Source organism: Nannobrachium achirus (genome assembly GCF_963921795.1).
Source record: "Nannobrachium achirus genome assembly, chromosome: 14".
Lineage (NCBI taxonomy): Eukaryota > Metazoa > Chordata > Actinopteri > Myctophiformes > Myctophidae > Nannobrachium > Nannobrachium achirus.
Genome location: NC_137821.1, coordinates 9082858 through 9102005, shown reverse-complemented (window position 1 = coordinate 9102005; position 19148 = coordinate 9082858). Strand labels below are relative to the sequence as shown.

At 41.9% G+C, this 19148-nt stretch overlaps 1 protein-coding gene across 2 annotated transcripts in view; it reads right to left on the bottom strand.

Annotated features, from left to right (window-relative positions):
- Window positions 1-15065, bottom strand: part of mpdu1b (mannose-P-dolichol utilization defect 1b) — a 37844-nt gene extending 22779 nt beyond the window's left edge. The window contains exons 1-7 of one of the 2 annotated variants that reach the window (XM_080741250.1): window positions 14933-15065; window positions 13551-13616; window positions 12180-12312; window positions 10232-10317; window positions 7185-7303; window positions 6957-7067; window positions 6180-6307 (exon numbers count right to left, since the gene is read on the bottom strand). In XM_080741250.1, coding sequence (XP_080597376.1) covers window positions 6185-6307; window positions 6957-7067; window positions 7185-7303; window positions 10232-10317; window positions 12180-12312; window positions 13551-13616; window positions 14933-15062 — 768 coding nt within the window. In that variant the 5' untranslated portion in view covers window positions 15063-15065 and the 3' untranslated portion in view covers window positions 6180-6184. Of the gene's footprint in view, window positions 1-1558; window positions 6308-6956; window positions 7068-7184; window positions 7304-10231; window positions 10318-12179; window positions 12313-13550; window positions 13617-14932 lie in introns of those variants that run through there. The other variant, XM_080741249.1, reaches the window with a different exon arrangement.
- Between the last annotated feature and the right edge of the window lie 4083 nt (window positions 15066-19148).

The window sequence follows — 19148 nt, the reverse complement described above, 5'->3', positions numbered from 1 at the left end:
GTTGCTCTGTGGCCCATTCTGGTGGTTGGTCATGCATGTGAGCGAGAGAGAGAGAGAGAGAGAGAGAGAGAGAGAGAGAGAGAGAGAGAGAGAGAGAGAGAGAGAGAGAGAGAGAGGACAGATCGGGGGTTTGGTGGTCGACCACCTGACTGTCACCAAGAGAGAGAGCAGGGACGTGCAGAGAAAGTTAGAGGGGCAGGGGCTGACATTTCTAAAAGGGCCTTTTGGTGAAAATATTGAAAATAGCAGACCTCCAAGCTCACAAGCTTGGAGGTCAGCTATTTGATAGTCGGTGCTTGATACCACACTGAGCTAAGCATAATCAAGTCAATACCGGAGACATGGCGTAACGGCATGGATTTCTACACAGAGAGGGCAATTCTTTCAACATAAGATGCTGCATTCAAGTTCAGGAGAGTTTGGACAAGGCTTGAATGCTGCCTTCAGGTATGGCATGGAAAGGAGGGCATTTGCATTTCTTTTAGGGATGTCCCGATACCACTTTTTTGCTGACCAAGTACAAGTAAGAGTACTTAATTTGAGTACTTGCCGATACCGAATACCGATACTGTAAGTTAAGTTTCTGTACAAGTGCTTAAATAGAGTGTGGCGCTCCAAAATAAAATGCTTTAAATAATTATGTTAGTGAGAGAAGGTGAAAACACTGTTCATTAGTTGAACTAACACACACAAAACTGTGTCTTAGGACTTTTGATATGTTGTTACCAACATATTTATGAAACAAAATGGTATCTGGCTCTGCCGTGAGCAATATCGGACGAGTACGAGTACAGCAAAATAGGCCGGTATCGGGGCGAGTACCGATACTGCGAGTATCGATACCTTGCATCCCTAATTGCTTTCACCCTATAGTAAAAACTGCATTCACGGTCTGGAGAGAGGGCACTTCTTTTTAGACGGATTAAAGGGCAGGGGCTCAAGCCCCCTCTCATGACTGTGTGTGCACATGCCTGCGACCACCTGACTGTCACCAAGAGAGAGAGAGAGAGAGAGAGAGAGAGGGCGAGGGAGAGAGAGAGAGAGAGATGGAGGAGAGAGTGGAGGAAGGGTGGCAGGTTCTTTTCAGAGAGAGGGAGAGGGCGTGAGCGAATGAAAAGAAACCCGGGACAAAAGAAAAAGAGGTGATTGATGGACAGACGTCGTGAAAAATAACATTATGGTAAAGAGGGCATGAGAAAAAAATAAAGAAGAAAAAAAAAGGGGAAAAATGCGATGACAGCTCTGAGAGGGGAAAGCAGATCAAAACGCTTGTTTGACCACCACAGAGGGAAAAAAGGATGAAATGTCAAAAGCGAATAATCGAGGGAGAGGTCCAAGTTTCTTTCTGTATGCCAACCTTCTGCAAATAAGTGTAAATCTAGTCTCCAGTGAGTTTTTAAAAAGTGTTGAATGACTGAAACCACAGCATCCACTGTGAGGAAAACACCATCACATAACTTATTTTGACAGTGAGAGTTTGTCTCCATCTACAGGCACCGGAGTGAATTACACCTCAGTTCACAACAAGAACCACAACCACTTGTTGCCATCATGTTTTCAGAAAAAAATGATTTTTAATTCTCATTTTCACGTCAACAAACTCCCCTTCAAACAAACACACCACACTCATTCACCAAGATCCCCATTAACATAAACTTAAACAGCATTGTGTTCATTTCGATACTGGCTCAAAAATACCCAACCACAACATTAGAGTATATATGCTGCTGGAAATGCAAATCACACAACAAACTTCTTCAAAGGAAATGTTTCACCGAAAAGAATAAAAACCTGATCTCAACACTGCGTTTGTTCTCTGGAGTTCTGGTCCCATCGTCTTAGTTAGGCCCCAATATTTAAAGGATAACTTTAGTTTTTTACAACAAGGTTTCATATTTTAGATAGTCATTAGAGAAAAGAAAAGATGAGTGTTAAAATGTTTTCATTTATTTCTTTCAATCGTTTTTGTGATTTTAACGATTTTGATTTGCATGCAAGTGGCTAAATATGTATTTTTAGACACAATAAGCCCATTCCCAAGATGCACTGCAATCTTTCATGGTCAGATGTGACTTATGGGGGCAGGTGTAAATAGTAACAAAGAAATTGCCAGCTTATTGTGTCTAAAAAGACATATTTAGCCACTTGTACGCATGCCCCCACCCTCTAAAATCAAAATACAAAAATCGCTAAAACAATAGAAAGAAGTAAATGAAAACATTTTAACACTCATCTTGTCTCTAATGACTTTCTAAAATATGAACCCTTGTTGTAAAAAAACAAAGTTGTCCTTTAACTACACGCATAGAAATGCGGACTAAATATCTATCCGATTTTCTCTTCCCCCGTAGCAATTTCACTGCTGAATCAATGTTGACGTCCCACCCACAAATAGTGCAAGTTTCACTACTTTGTATTCATTTCATCATGTGTGAACACAACAATGTGATTTCATTTCATGGTTTTGGAGTCCAGCTTCTAAGGATTAAATGTAAAAAGGTGCAACAGACTAAAGTACATATTGTAAAATCACCACCATTTGGTTCCCTAACCCAAGCTAACAGAGCTTAGTTGACATTCCTAAAAGTCATACATTTCTTTTGTTTTTAAACAGTTAAGCACTACAGATCCATCGAAAATAATTAGAATATTGTGTAAAAAAGCATGCAGATGCCATAGCACCACAAATCACTGACTTCGGAAACTTCCCACTGGACTTCAAGCAACTCTGACTGCAGAAGGTTGACATTTCTCTATTATAAATCCTTGTTTTGAGTGGTCTATTCATGAGCTGTATGCCATAAAAAATCTAGATTTTAACAAAGAAATGTTTGGAATAATTCACTGAATGTGCAATGCATCTAGAACAGGGGTCTTCAACGTTTTCAGGCCAAGGACCCCTTAGTTGAGAGAGAGTTGAAGCAGGGACACCACAACCTGTTCATAGATTCCATATAGTTTCATTGTTTGAAAGCAACGATCATCAGTGTATTTTGCATTCATGTCAATTTGTGTTTCCAGATTGAACCGTCAATACTTAATAAACTTGACCTTTCACTCTGTACTTCTTTTTTTCTTTTTCCCCCAGATAGCAGATCTACAAGCTCACGCCTCGCAGCAGATCTGCTATTTTTGGCTAACGTTCTCAGAATATGGACACTAGGGTTCAAGTGGTTAATCTAAAAAATTAGAAAAAAAAAAAAGTTTCTATCACTCAAAGATTTGGAGGACCCCCTGTAGTAACTCTGGCTCTTGCTGCTCTGGGGACCCCTGATCTAGAATATATGAAAGTTTGAAGACCCCTGATCTAGAATATATATCTATATAGATCTATATATATATTTCAAGAACATTTACTTTTACACAATATTCTTATGTTTTTAGATGGATCTGTATTCTGACTGTATATATATCGTCTCTGTCGGGTGGAAACCTCATATGTCCAAGACAAGAAAACAAAAAAAGCAGATCTACAAGTGACGCGTTTAGAGCTTGTATCTATTTTTCATCAAGTAGGACATTCATTTTCATTCATTAAAATGTGGAGATAAGAGGTTTCTGCCCGACAGAAAGAATATTCTTTCGTCGTACGGTGGAATAGTGAAAATGGCAGATCAATAAGCGCACAAATCAATAGCGATGCGACTAGTTTTCCCACTACATTCCCCCTGCTATTTTCAAAACATTTATGAACGGGATAACCATGGTTTTAAACATGACAGAAGGCCTTCACAGTACAACAACTTTCCAGATTTCAGAATGAGTTCTCCATATAGAAGAACCGGGCTCTCCACAGTCTCCATATAACAATGACTCCAATAAGAGTAACATTGTGTTAATTAATCTATTCATTCCAGACAATAATGCAAAAATCCAGGTCCTATAGAATCAAACAAAGTTGAGAATCACCATTCCTACATGTTTCTGATCAGTTCCGTTTTGTTCCAAGTTGGAAACTAGAGAATGTCCAAACAACATTAAAATAAGTTGATAAAAGAACAGAACGCACATAAGTTGAAATAAACAAAGAAAGAGGAGAGGTCCGAGCACTCAAAAGATAATGGAGAAGAGGGCGTAAAATAGAACAAAAAACGTCCAGTGTCATACTTGGCTTGCCCTGATAAAGTTGCTGGTCGAAACGTGTTGGTTTTTAAAACCTTTTGTAAACATGATTAAGTACTTTTTTTTTACGCCCTCTCCACCGTTATTTGTTTTTAAGTGCTCCGATCTTTCCTCTTTTTCCAAGTTTTGGTTCCCGATGATCCTAGCAGCACCGATCTACAGTATGTTTTTAACTCCACTGAGCAGCTGGTTGATCTCTCTCTCTCTCTCTAAACATCAAAGACACTTTGCTACAAGCATAATCCTCTTGTACCTTTCATGTTTATTTCAACTTCTGTGCGTTTCGTCATCGACTCGTCTCTAAAACGTGTTGACAGCTGATAATCATCACCACAACGACAGAATGTCAACGTGAACATGGCCGCCCCCCAAACAGCAGAGAGTATGAGCACACACTGGCAGGTTTTTCCATGGATTATCGTCTACACGGTGACTCAGCTGAGCTCTATGCAAAGTGTGTGCACGAGTCTAAACCAGTTTTCTTTTCTTTCCCCAACCTGGGGGTCCTTGGAGAGAGGGGAGGGGGGGGCAAACATCATCACAGTGAGGTAGTCAAACATGGTAAACATGTCGCACCAAAAGAAATTGACCATTTCTAAATACAAGTCCTCGCTTTCGTCCAACTCCTCACACAGTATCTGTTAAACTGTATAAGCGTTAACATACGCAGTAATAATATTATTAAAAATGTAAACATGTCTGGGAACACAACGACGTGTGCTCAGCTTTTGTTAGATGTAAGAAAGGGGGCTCCAAGAATAAAACGTCAGGAATCACTGGGAGAAAGAAAAGAAAACGCTGATTCAATCAATTTTCAAGTCAGTTGTAAGACCATCTCCTACGTGAGATTATATGAAACATTCTAGTCATTTATCAACCCACTAAAACCTGCCGTTGTGTCCCAAGCTTTGCCATCCTTGACTGGACGGGATCTCAAATAGGCTCTATGAAAAGCAGCCATATTCCTTCACAGGTGTTACCAATGATACTAACAAAGGCTCTGTTCCGTGTAGCCTGGTCCTCCCAACTTTTTTAATTTCAAGGACCTCCATAACTCTGAGATTGTAAAAATGGTTCCATGTGTACACTCTCAGAGTTAAAACACCTGCCCTCAAGGAACCACAAGGGTCCCTGAACCACACTTTGAGACCCACTGGTGTAGCAGAGTGTTTCCAGTGAGCCAACAGGACACAATATCAGCACCCTGACTCTGTTCGACCACGAATGGAACAGAACTTTTATTAGTATCGTAACATTTCCAATATGGCTGCAGTGCACAGAGCCTATCAGAAGGAATGATAAAAGAGCATGATGCGTAGGGACAGACAGACAGACGCTCAGAGGTCTCTGCCTACACAATACATCTGGGGAAATCTCAACACAAATGCCAGAACAGCGGTGAAAACAGCTTTGATACCATCCCAATAATATTATTTCAGAGCCATGGGTCCTCATGGAAGAAAGCAGCATAGAATATATGGACCACCCTAAAATATTGGTTCTGCAATGCAGCGTTTTTTACATTTCTGAATAGTTCCACTCCACTTGTGGTCCTCAATCATCTTTTTTAAACTGCAAGGGGACCCCCCCCCCCCGACAAGCACTTGGAATTGTAAGAGTTGAGGCATTCATTTTAGTTTGACTTGGCTGCACAGATAAACATTGTGAAAATAGGCAATCTACAAGCTCACGATGAAAAATGCAAGGCGTTATGAGCTTGTAGAGCGCTTATTTTGAAAATGTTTACCTCTTGAACCTTGAACCTCTTTCTTATATTATTTGACAATTTGGCCAATTTTTTGATTACTTTTAATCCAGTAATGATCTTGTTTCTTTGTTGGCCCGGGTAGAAGGTTCATATGGATCATGGATCGGTTCGGTTGCGATCGATCGATCGACCACAGCTCCGAACCTGCAGCAGCCAACCAACCAACCCACCACTGGCTGTGTTTACTGGCCGACACCAAAACTGGAAAGGGAAAAGAATTTGCCCGACAGTCTAATTGGACTTTCCTGTCTATCATTATTATTGTTATTATTATTATTATCTGGCCTACTACTACTACTCCAGCTTCTTCTTCTGTTCTGGAGCGCTGTTCCAGTAGTACGCCACCTGGAGGGCGATGATGCCGTTGCAGGAGGAGGAGATGACGTAGGTGAGGGCCATCAGCGAGTCTCCTGTTTCCTGTGGAGGAGGAAATAAGACTATTCATTTACAGAAAAAAAGACAGAAAGAAAAGGACAACCCTTTGGAAAGGACAAACACAAGCCAATGCAATCATTAGACAGGAAGACACGTTCTTCTTTCGTTTTTAGTCACCCCTGCAATCAGGGCAGGAATCTCATGGCGGCCATGGCCGCCATTGCCCATCAGTTTGGCCTTGTGCCCCTCAAACCAATGGCATGACCTGAGGCCACAGTTGTCTTAATGCCCCAGCTGACTGTACCACTTTCTCCAATGTCTCTGTCTTGTCAATATTGTAGACAGTAGACACCGGTGTCTCTTTCTTGTCATGTAGACGCCAGTGTTCTTTTGTTGAGATTCTGAAATCTTAACTCGAGTCCCCATCTTTAAACCAATCCAGTGACTTTGTGCAGGGCTGAGCATGGATCAGATTGTAAATACCATCATTTATCTATTTCACTGCAGATTAGGTTATCATCCCTAACCCTTAAATTCAACAAATTTCTTTCAATGGACTAAAATCTATTTTATTTGATGGCCTTCCTGCCCTGGCATTTGGCCTTTGTGCCCCAGCTGACTGCACCACTTTCTCCTCACTCTCTTTCTTGTTTTATTTGATGGCCTTCCTGCTCTGGCAGTGCTTTCGTACCTGCACTGTGGTGAAGATGCGAGCCAAGGATCCGGCGAACAGCAGGAAGACTGAGATGGCAGACAGCTGGCCCGTGTGTCCGTTCCTGAAGTTAGCGGCCGCCTGGATCAGCTGAAACAAACACACAGACACATTTAGCCCCTCACGTAAAATAACACACACACTAACACACACACACACACACACACACACACAACACACACACACACACACAGAGAGCAGACCCACCCTGCCGATGATGATGGCTGGCATGTTGGAGGCCTGCATGCTGATGACCACCGAGGGAGGAGTGACAGGAGACAAGATCAGAGCAACCAGAGCGAAGTACACCACCAGGAAGAGGAGACCTGTGAATACACCACCACACACACCTTAAAGGGGTCCTGCCACGCCCCGAAATTATAATAGTATGATACAGTAGGATACAGTAGGTCACGTGGTCTTTTTTAAAACGGTCTGAAATCTCTGAATCAAATGATCCCATCCCCCGTAGCGCAGCCCCCTCCACTCGGAGGAGTAGAGAGACAGACAGGAGACAGCCTGGTCAGCAGATATGGGATTTATGGCTATTTGAAGTGAGCTGGATCTCTGAAATTGAGTACTTTTCCCACCACTGTTCATTAGAAAGGAACGGCTCCCTACTGTGAACCGAATCATATCGTTCATTTCAAAGAGCCGTTCAAAAGACTTGATTCGTTCGCGAACGTCACATCTATACGCAGTTCGAGGATGAGTTCGAGCGCAGCTGCCCAACTCAGTGAAAACATCGTGTTTTCCATTTCAATGAATAAACATAAACAAGCATATTCCCATGAACAATGGGGAAGTAACAACCAGTAACCACCGGAAATATAATTTTTATAGCCACAGATGTATATATAAATGTGTGTCTTTAGCTGGTTAGCTTTAGTGCTAGCCCAGCTAGCTAGCCCTGTGGGAGCAGAGAAGTTGTGAGGGCTGTGACTGTGAGAGCGAGCCTGCGGGCGATGGGAAGAAAATGTACATTGTGCAGACATACAGTAAGTAACAGTCAATTAATTAATTTGATTGGCTTATCGTGCATTCCCACAATGACATCAAACAAATATTAACTTGTTTTTAATATAATTTCTTAAGGTGACAGTAACTCTTAAGGTGGCATAACCCCTTTAAATACACCAGGGGTTTTCAAAGTGGTTGACGGGGCACCATGGGGTGCCGCAACGGCAGTCCAGGGGTGCCACGAGATCATTTGATAATATTTGGAATTTATTTGGACACTTGAAAAAATATTTAGTATCATTTTAAACTTGAAGTACAAAGTTATTTTCAGTCAGTTCTAACCAAAATGGCTATTATCTCAACGATTTCCTTGCAACATAATCATCATAATTCATCATACAAGACTGTCGCACAAAACTAGTGAAAACAGCCGATCTACAAGCACTTGTAGATCGGCTGTTTTCACTAGTTTAGTACATTTTATAGATGATAAATACAAAACAAACGCTTTTCGACAAGGTTTCCACTCGACAACGACGATATGCTATAAATATAAGGGGCTGGGAGTGAAAATTATAATGCCTCGGATAAAAAAGAATATTTATGGCGTGCCCTGAGACAAAAAAGTTTGGGAACCCATGAAATACACCACCAGACAGAGCACACACATGTTCAGACTGAACCTTGTACTTGAGGCCTCGGGCACACAGAAACACATGGATAAAAGCAAAAATAAAATCTCATGAATGAAACAAAATGTTGTCAGGCCAAGTCCTAATCTGTGATTTGAGAAACAGTGTGAAAAGGAGCCCCTTCCACACACTAGTACTGTTTATTGTCATAAACACAACAATATGTAGAATTGTGACGTTTTGGTAAAGCCAGACAGCCAACCAGATGAAGGAATTGCAGATTGATGCTAAAGGCTGTACCAGTGTACCAGTCCAGCACTGACCAAAAAAAGTCATTTTGTATTTTAAAACGAGCAGGTTTAACCTTTGCTTTCACGAAATATCAGAGATCACTAGGATTTTCTGGAAGATTGAACATGCATTTTATCGTTGTTTGACCACTTCAGTTCGAATACTCTTTCATCTAAAAACAACTACAAGCTTACAACACATGTTATAAGCTTGTAGATAAGTTGTTGCATGGCGTGCTTCCATGGAAGACATGCAGACTTCTAGGGAACCCAAATGACTGGAATCAGTCTGAGAAGACTAATCCATGGAAGCGCTGGTTGAACCAGTCTTACGGGTTGAGGATTTCCTGCACACCTGGGGTTTTGTTTATCACCAGTCTTTCCCCCACACACTGAACTAGGGATGGGACCATATGAACATGACATAATAATCGAAATATCCAAAACGTCCATTGTCCTGGGCTGGAACATTTGCCCCCAGAAATTGCATAATAAATGACTAATAACTTTTTGTACAGCATTATATATTGTAATAATAATGCGTGATTGTGACAAAATCCCGAGGCACACTTGGACTTGAAACCACTAATATTATATTACACATTGAAATAGAGGCTGAAACACAGCCAAAATGGCACGCACACCCAAGGCCGTCTAGGCTGGATGCTGGACTAAAAACAGTATAAATATAAGAATTCATAAGAAGTTTCGAGCCACCCGGGTCTTCCTCAGACCTCGGAAGGTCTGAGGAAGAGCCAGGTGGCTTGAAACGTTGCAGCGTAAACTGTATCTTTGGGAGGAGCAAATTGGTGTGCAGACTCTTTCCTCTTAGAATACTACACTTGTCAGTTGGGACTGTGGTGTAATGGCATGATTACAAAACAGCGGCCGACTGAGTAGAGCAAATCCAGCCCAAAGCAGCTTGCTTATGAGCATGTGATTGTGTGTTGCATCATGGTGTGATGTTGGTAATTTACCTCTGGCAGCCCTACTCTGGCAGTAGTAGGGCTGGGCGATTTTTAATCAAAATCAGATTTTTTTGTTTGGAAGATTTTTTTTTAAATTGTCAACTCGATTTTCACTTTAAGTAATTCTGGTACGGATCTTGCTCATTAGAGCCCTGCACGGGGCAAAAAGTCCACAGCCTGGTTCTCCTAAAACACAACGCCTCCCAACGCGAGGCGTTGTGAGCATGTAGATCGGCTATTTTCACAATGTTCACCTCTTGCTTACTTAATATTTGACAGTTTGGCCAGTCCTGTTGAATATTCAACTATTCCAATACTTTGAGGTTGAATAATTCGAATACTAAAAATCACTATTCGTGAATGCCCTAGTGTGTTGTATCATGGTGTGATGATGATAGGTTTACCTCTGGCTGTTTTCCCTGCATAGTGCTGGATGAGGAACCCGATGGTCACCGTCTGTAGCATGAGGAAGAGGGCCTCGCCCCACGCACTGAGGAAGAGCACACACACAGGAATTCATCAATCTTTGCCATCTCCCTTTTCTTATATAAACTAGACCAGGTCAACCTGGTTGTGCCAGACCCCCTGTCTGTCATCATCATTTATGACATCATGCCTTTTATAGGCATGTCATCATCATGTCATCATCATATATACCCTTTATATAGAAAACCCGGACAGACATTTGCTTATGTACCCTTTACGTCTGTCTGGTTTTTACAAATACTGAACTTCTAAAATATGTGTTTATGGAGGAAAACATATATATATTCATGAAAAGTGTAGCTTTTTTTTGGTAATTTGAAAATGTTTTGAAATAATAATCAAAAACATGTAGGAAACAAAAATTAAGGGACCCATACAAATGTGTCCGAGACCCACAAATGGGTCCCGACCCAGTGTTTGGGAAACAGTGATCATATACAGAGATGCTCTGTGAGTGTCCCAAAATGCTCCCCAGGCGCCCCCTGGTGGTCAAAGCCCTCACTTCCCAAAACAATGATTCAGGACCCATTTGTATAGGCTGCCAAGTTATTAGCCCCTTTTCTGTTCTAGATCTCTGGATGATAACATCTTACTACAGCATCACACAAAGGCATCAAAAGTAGCTTTTGTGCCGCGTTTCAAGCTTGTAGATCTGCTACTTTTACAATTTTTGAATTTGAATCCTCAAATATTTGGACCACCCGACAAGAGACGATCTGCCTTTTATTTTGTGCTGTGACTGCATGGTAAATGGTGCATTTATATAGCGCCTTTAATCCACAGAGATTGTGCACTACATTCACCCGTTCATACATCGATGGCAGATGCAAGGCACCAACCTGGCTGCTCACCGGGAGCAACTAGGGGTTCAGAGTCTTGCTCAAGGACTCTTTGACACCAACTCTGGGGGAACCCGGGATCCAACTGGGAATCCTTCGGCAACTCTACCCCCGAGGGAATGTATATTTCCAGGCATGATAGAATTGTTGACGTGTATCATCGTCCTTTATGATTGGTTGACAACATTGTATTTCACAAGATTCCTTGTTACTTAGGGGAGGCCATGGGGCTGGCTGTCGTCTTCTCCCCCTTGCTGACGTCGGCTTAGGCAGGGTTTGAACGACTCACCTTCCGCATGAAGGGCATATGCACTAACCACTACACCAACGTCGGTTAAGAACATGCTTCCATACATCCCATCGTCCTCTGTTAAAGTTTATACCCACACAAGGGTTTCACCTAAAATGTTCATGCTGTGTAATAACCAAGTTGACACTTTCTCAAATGTGACAGCCAATACACCAGATGTTTTTGTTGTTGATGAAGAGAGCAGAGAAGTCACCATCTTAGAAGTAGGCTGTACGTTTGACTATAGTCTGGAAGAGGCATTCCTTGCTAAGGTTCTAAAATACCAACTTCTCAAAATGAGATTGAACAACTTGGGTACAACTGTAAACTACTTGTGTTTATATTTGGAAGCCTTGGCCATGTCCACAGACTAGTCATAAGGGGTTTGCAGACGGCAGGAATTCCCAAGCCAAAAGCCAAAGCATTGGCAAAATTCTGCTCAATATCTGTGATAACAGGCAGCCGCCACATATGGAGGAGACGGTGCTTCTTGTATCCATAGACTATGATTAGTCATACAGTATCATACGAGATTCTGAACTTGACGAGTGCATCTACCAGTATTTGTGTTCAAGATGTTTTCTTGTAAAATGTGAACATAAATAAATGATTAAATGTGTGTGTGTGTGTGTGTGTGTGTGTGTGTGTGTGTGCGTGCGTGCGTGCGTGCGTGCGTGCGTGCGTACGTGCGTGCGTGCGTGCGTGCGTGCGTGCGTGCGTGCGTGCGTGTATCAGTACCTGAAGGGGAAGTTGTTAGCTATGCTGTAGGCCATGGTCCCTGTGATGGCCAGCAGCTCCAGCAGCACAGAGTTGAAGCTCAGGCCCTCTGCGCTCTTAGCACCCATCAGCTTCAGGATCTGAGGTAGCTTCACTGCCAGGGTGGAGGCGGGAGGGAGAGAGAGGGAGGGAGGGAAGGAATAGAAGAAGGAATAGGGCGTGAGGAAGTAGCCTCGCGTGGTACACTTTCCAAATGCTCCCGTCAGCCGTCATACAGTCTGGGAGACGGACGTTCTTATTATGAGTATCCAGCATGAAAAGCGGATGTGAAGCCTCCTCTAGCGCTGTCACGATATGACATTTTACATGTCGATTAATTGTCACTCAAATAATTGGCGATTAACGATTTAATTGTGTTTTTGTCGTTGATAATTACATTTCTGTTTGGCTTTTAGGCTTTGAAGTTGTACATGGCAGATATGACACATAACCAATATACAAAGAAATTATGGACATATTTGACAACTTTCTACTTAAAAAATAACATTGATAGTGGAAATAGCCGATCTACAAGCTCACAACGCGTCGCGATGCGACGCGTTGTGAGCTTGTAGATCTGCTATTTCCACTATTTCTGACATTTTTCAACATTCACGATGATGACGATTATGACAAAATAATTGCGATAATGTCAAATAATCACGATTAGACGATTATGTAATAATTGTGACAGCCCTCCTCCCCACATCCGTTTCATTTTTACTGTTGGGCAAATTTATCCTATTATTAAAAAAAAAAAAATCTAAGCATCTATATTGCTGCTCATCAGAAATTATATTTTAAAATATATTTTCAAGAATGGAAATCCCAGCTTCCTTCGTTACTCGGATTTCGGTTGGTGCAGTTCCAGACTCTATACAGCATCCGGAGATTTTGGAATAGTTGTCTGGCTAAGTGAGACTAGTAAGGAAGGAAGAAACAAACAAACGTATTTGAGGCAGGACAGAGAAAGAGATAGACGTCTCGTGAGCCAGACTGTTGTCTCTCCCACAATGTTCAAGCGCTTCCGTCACACAGACCGGAGCAACGGAAGCTCTGAAAATGGATACAGCGGTTGTCCCTCCCAGCTTCCATTTCACCTTTACAGTCGCACACATTTGTCCTAATATAAATCGACTCTATATACTGTACATAACATTAAGGAGGTGTAGTTACAGACTCTATTTAGCATTTGGAGATTGTGGAATAGTTGTCTGGTTATACAAGACAAGACTAGAGAGACCATCATGTCAATTATCTACAGCTAAAATGGTCAATGAGAGCAAGGAGTTGTTAAGGTGGTGTTTTAGCGGTACATGGAGAAAGCAGAACACATTAATAAAGATATCTTACCCAGTACAGAGCCCAGGATGATGCCAATCCCCAGACCTTTGCTCAACACTATCTTCAGACATGGCACTGTGGGGCAAACACAATGTTATCACACTGCACATAATAACTACTGCAAACACAACGTTATCACATTGCACATAATAACTGCTGCATGAAACCCATTTTCACTGCAGACATCCTTAATACCAACACAGAGATACTGAGTACCCATCCGATAACAGTTAAGGCTGTCACAATTATGACATTTTACATGACGATTAATTGTCACTCAAATAACTGCGATTAACAATTTAATTGTGTTTTTGTCGTTGACAATTACATTGTATATTCTGTTTGGCTTGTAGGCTTTGAATGGCAGATATGACACATACCTAAATATACATAGAAATGACATACTTATACTTAAAATCAAGAACATTGATGGTGGAAATAGCCGATCTACAAGCTCACAACAGCTTGTGGACTAGCTTCTACTATTTTTGAAAATATATGATTTTTTTTTTCATATATTATTTATAACACACACACACACACACACACACACACACACACACACACACACACACACACACACACACACACACACACACACTTCACGCTAGTAATACGTTTAAGTTGTGTTTGCTGTTTTAAAAATGTATGCTGTGAAAAGGCTCTATTTATCTCATACATATTCTGCTGAAACGTGTATTTGCCTGTCTGTCTGTGAGAGACAGAGCATTAATATCTGATGGGATAAGTCCAGACAAATTACAAATTACTTTTTTTTTTTTGATTGAAGAATCTATTAAAAGTTTGCAATTGAAAAAAGTACAGTTTCATGATAGTACAAATCTCAATGAACGAATCACTCGACGTGACTGAAGTCTTCAACATCCAATCAAATAGTGCCCTGTGTAATAGTCCCGCCCCAAAGAGCTGTCACAACAACCTTCACTCCAGTCCTGCAAGACTCCTTCCTCATGTATGTAATAATAATTATGCTTACAAAACATGCCGTTGCATTCTGAACAGTTGCACAAAAATAGCTTTCTTGGGCCACAACTGTCCAAATAAACAGCTAAAAGTTAACATTACATAACTAAAACTATCAGCATTCTAAACCTATCCCGAATAAACCTCCAGGCTACGGAACGCCTGCTGGTTTCTATGTGCTGTTCAGTGCTAACATCCGGTCTAGAGCCCGCCTACTATTTTCGGTCATTTTCAGTACAAGACCAAGGGCTGTTTCCGTATCTGCTCTACACCGGATGTTATAAACCGCAAATTGAATTGATCCCGGTCTGGTTCCGAGAGTCGAGGAGGCTGACTTGAGTCGCCTCTCTAAAAACGTTTCGTTTCATTTAAATTGTACAACTAACGTGTCTCTCTCGCTCTCTTACCGTCGAGAAAGTTGAAGTCAAGGAAGAACTGGTCGTAGCAGGACTCCGGCATGAAATAGTTGACCAGGACATCTTTGAAAGGGTCCATGAAAGAGGAGCTCCGTTCCATCACTACAGTTTCAGCCGCCATTGTGGAGCCTGTGATGACGTGACGTAGCGCTCTGTGTGGCGTGATTATGGATCCCACTGGGAAAGATGGATGGAAACGGCATAGAGCGCTCGTTTTCACAGTTATTGTCCACGACACTGCAAGCGGCGCGAAGGCCAGCGGACGGAGCGCCGCGCGAGTTACGAAGCCGTGGTGAATGCAATCGTTCTATTTATGCCCAGGCCGTAAGGCCTGGACAAGCGCACGATAGACGCAATGATAATTGGGGTTTGGTGCACCTCGCGCGGTCCAAGAGACTACAACGGAGCGAAGCTTCAAAAATGAGTCCGGGGCGTGGTTATCCATCTTTCCCAGTGGGATCCATAATCACGCCTCTGTGTGCACTGTGCAGCTCCTTAAACTGTCCCACTGAGTGTAAGTGCAGTGACTGCAGTCCCAAAACAGTCTCAATAATTGTATTAATTCCAAAATTGTCTCCTCTAGATTAAATATTTGGCATATAGGCCTATTATTTGGTCTTTAAAATGATGATACAATAAATGTAGACAAAATGTACGCCTATGTTATCAACCTTCTCTTAATTCTTGTTAAATAAATCAATCATATTCATTGAAGGCTGCCAAATTTGCCAACCAACGTCCAAGTATTGTTGTTTTTAAAGCCCTACTACTGTTATACGTAGAAACCTTAAAACATTGTACAAAAACTAAAGTTATGAAAACCAGAAGAATCTCTGATGAATATATTGCCTAAATGTATAACCTGAAGCTTATTTATTTCTTCTTTATTTATATTTTTCCATATCTTTATAGTAACATGACTACTTTTTGTCCTGTTCTCTTTGTAGGCCTACTGTGATAATTTGTCAAAAACAAAAGCTGTCCCCTCTGATCCCACCATAGAGTCTATGTGAGTGGTTCTCAAACTTTGGAATTTGAAGGTCTCCCCTTAACTCTGACAGTGACGGGTTCATTTGGTTCCATTTGTACACTGTCAGAGTTACAGACTTGTATATGGGTCAATCTAGACCTACCGAGTCCCTGGAATCTACTTTGAGAACCACTGGACTGGAGTCAGTGGTGGTAAAAGTACTCAAATGTTCTACTTAAATAAAAGCATCAATGCTGCAATGTAGACATATTCTGTTACAAGTAAAAGACTAGAATTGAAAAGGTACATCAAGTATTGTCGTCGAAACATGCTTAAAAGTAGCCTACTTAAAGTAAAATAACGTTGCAGATCGGCTACAATTTCAAATAGCCAAAGTTTAAATAGAGCTGAAAGTGGTTATTGTATATGTTTTGTGAGAATCCTAATCTACAAAGTATTTAAAAAGTACAGTATTTGACTCTGAGATGTAGTGGAGTAAAATAAAAAGTGTAACAAATTGGAAATAATCCAGTAAAAATAAAAAATACCAAAAATAAAAAGTGCAGTACTTGCTTAAATGTACACCACAGCATATTTATAATATTCAGGTCCCACAAATTGAGACTGAGTTCTCTCAAATTGGATACCTTCTGTAGCAGTGAAGTTGTATGTGGTATGTAGTGAATCTACATTTACAGAAGTTAGATTACATTTTATATAAATGATATGTCAGTTACAAAAAAAAAAAAGAAACAAATATTGTTTTTGCATATCCATGACATTTATTGGTATTATAGATGAACACATTTTGACACATGGTATTCATACATGTTCATGCCCACTTAATCAAAATAAGCAACAAGAACAATACATTGACATTGTGGCATTGTCACAGATTTGATCTGAGAAGTGAACTTTTAATGATAGACTACAGAAGCATCACACTGAGTTTGAGAGGATATGACACATAAATTATAATTGTTACAGTTTAGGGGCCTAACAGTTGCTTTACTGTAAATGTACACTTGTGTTGTAGTTGCAGACAGCTTCTTGTATTGGATCCAAACATATCCTGGCAATAATATTGCAGGCCAAAGGTGTAGAAAAATGTCATAAAATAGGTCAAATAGAACCTATTAAGACAATCACACAGAATGCGTTGGTGCATATACTGTACTGTGTATACAGTATAGGTTATATAGCCAATGGGCTAAAAGATAAAAAACAAAAAAACATTGTTCATTGTCCATTGTACTTGCAGACGTTAAAAGAAAGTAATCTGCTCCTCTGGTCGTGTTCTGGAAAACATAGGAGACAAGAATAGAGACATTAGTCTTCAAACATCAGATGTAGCAAAGTTCAAAACACAATGGCACAAACATGACGACACTGTGTCTTGCAACTGTCTTGGTCTGGATATGATGTCAATGTTAGCAGTTCCATTTCTGATAAAACAAGCTCTTGATGATTAATATTCATAATTCTACATGAGTGACATTATTTAAATTAGAGCAAATCTGACCAGGAACAAAAATATCACCTTATGTTCCCTGGCTGTGCTTCCCAGATCTCCAGTAGTTGTACACTTTGTCCACATCGATGGCCCCGTGTGCTTCTTGCCTCGACTTGATTCGTAGCAACTGCTCCAGATGCGGCAGATAAGGCACTCCGGAGGCTTTTTTGATCTCGTTCATCAACTCAAATCCTCTGTTACATTCTGCAGTGGATGCTTGAAACGTACCACAGATGTCCACGAGCTGTGAGACCTCCCTCAGCTCCTCGCATCCGAGTGTGGCGGCCACCACGTCTGAGAATGTGCTGATGGTCCCTTTTTCTTTCACCATGCGCTTGAAGTCATGGTATTCCCGCTTGATGGCATCCATAGATTGTGGGCGGAGAATGGCCTTGTACTTCTTTGCCAGCGTAGCGACGCCTGTGGAGCCATACTCGGAACGGACAGCCGATCTCACCGCTGTGATGTCAAACGCAGACCACTCCTTTAAACTGTCCCCTGAAAAATTAGCGGATGACAGGATCTCTGTCACCCTGCGAGTGAACAGGTCAACATCCTCATCGTCTGTATTGTCCTTCTCCTCTATATTGTCGCTCTCGCTCAACTCATCCTCCTCCATCTTGTCCTCCCGGTATCGGGACCGTAGCTTCTCCACCGTTGCTCTTGCCAAGCGGTGCCCGTCCATCGTGGTCATGTCGCCTTTTTTAAGACTCTCGTCCAGCTCCACCACCTCACCCAGCACGTCTTGGAGAGCTTGGAGCACGACCGCGTACTCGCTCAGCTTTTTGCCGCAGTATTTCGCCACCGGATCTCCACAATGGCCTTGTTCACTGCAGTAATCTTCTAGGCCGTTTTTCTGAACGGCGAGCATGGCTCGGTAGCAGGCCAGCCACTTGGGTTCCAAGTCCCTCACAGACCTGGACGCCAGTCTGCCCAGAACCTCTTCTAGGTTCATCACGAACATGTCCTCCAACCCTGACTTGACGACGCCGGCTAACGCTTTGAGAAGAGTGTCCACTTGTCGTGTCAAATGCACGCTATCCCAAGCACCGCTGATGTCCTTCCCGTGGACCATGCAGCGTTGCTCTGTCAGATGTGGTATTTGCCGTCTTAATAAAGTGGCAGCTGAATCTTCGTCGTAGGCGTCTCCTGGAACCAAACAGGAGTCGTCAGAGGTCAGCATCACCATTCTCTGCAGGTCTAGCCCATGTCTGGCGTAGAACTGATTGATGGCCTCCGTGATACCCTTACCAGAGTTTGATGTCAACTCAACGGTGCCACAGAACTCAGTTTTGTAGCTGACTTTGTTTTCCTCCCTGTATTTTATGTACATCAATAGCAAGTCTGGTGTTCTCTTGTGCGGGCTCACTAGCAGGGTATGCCACGGCGCTTTTCGAATATTGCACATCGTCTCGTGCTCCACGACTTCGCTGATGTTGTGCACAAATTCAACGGCATCCTTTTCGCTCCGCCAGTCTTCTGGCAGACTCACATGCTTTGCCATGTGATCGTGGATTTGTTGAACGTTCAGCAGTGACGAGTCCATTTTGATGGCGAGAAGAATGTTTTCAATGAGGACTTTAACTTGTGGGTTGTCAGGTCTGTCCGGGTGTGGTAGGTCATCTCTCTCCTGCTTTAACACACCGATTACAGATCCCTGTGTGCGTCTTTGTAGAATTCCAACAGCGTTCACGTGGCTTTTCGTCTTGATGTGGCGCTTTAGG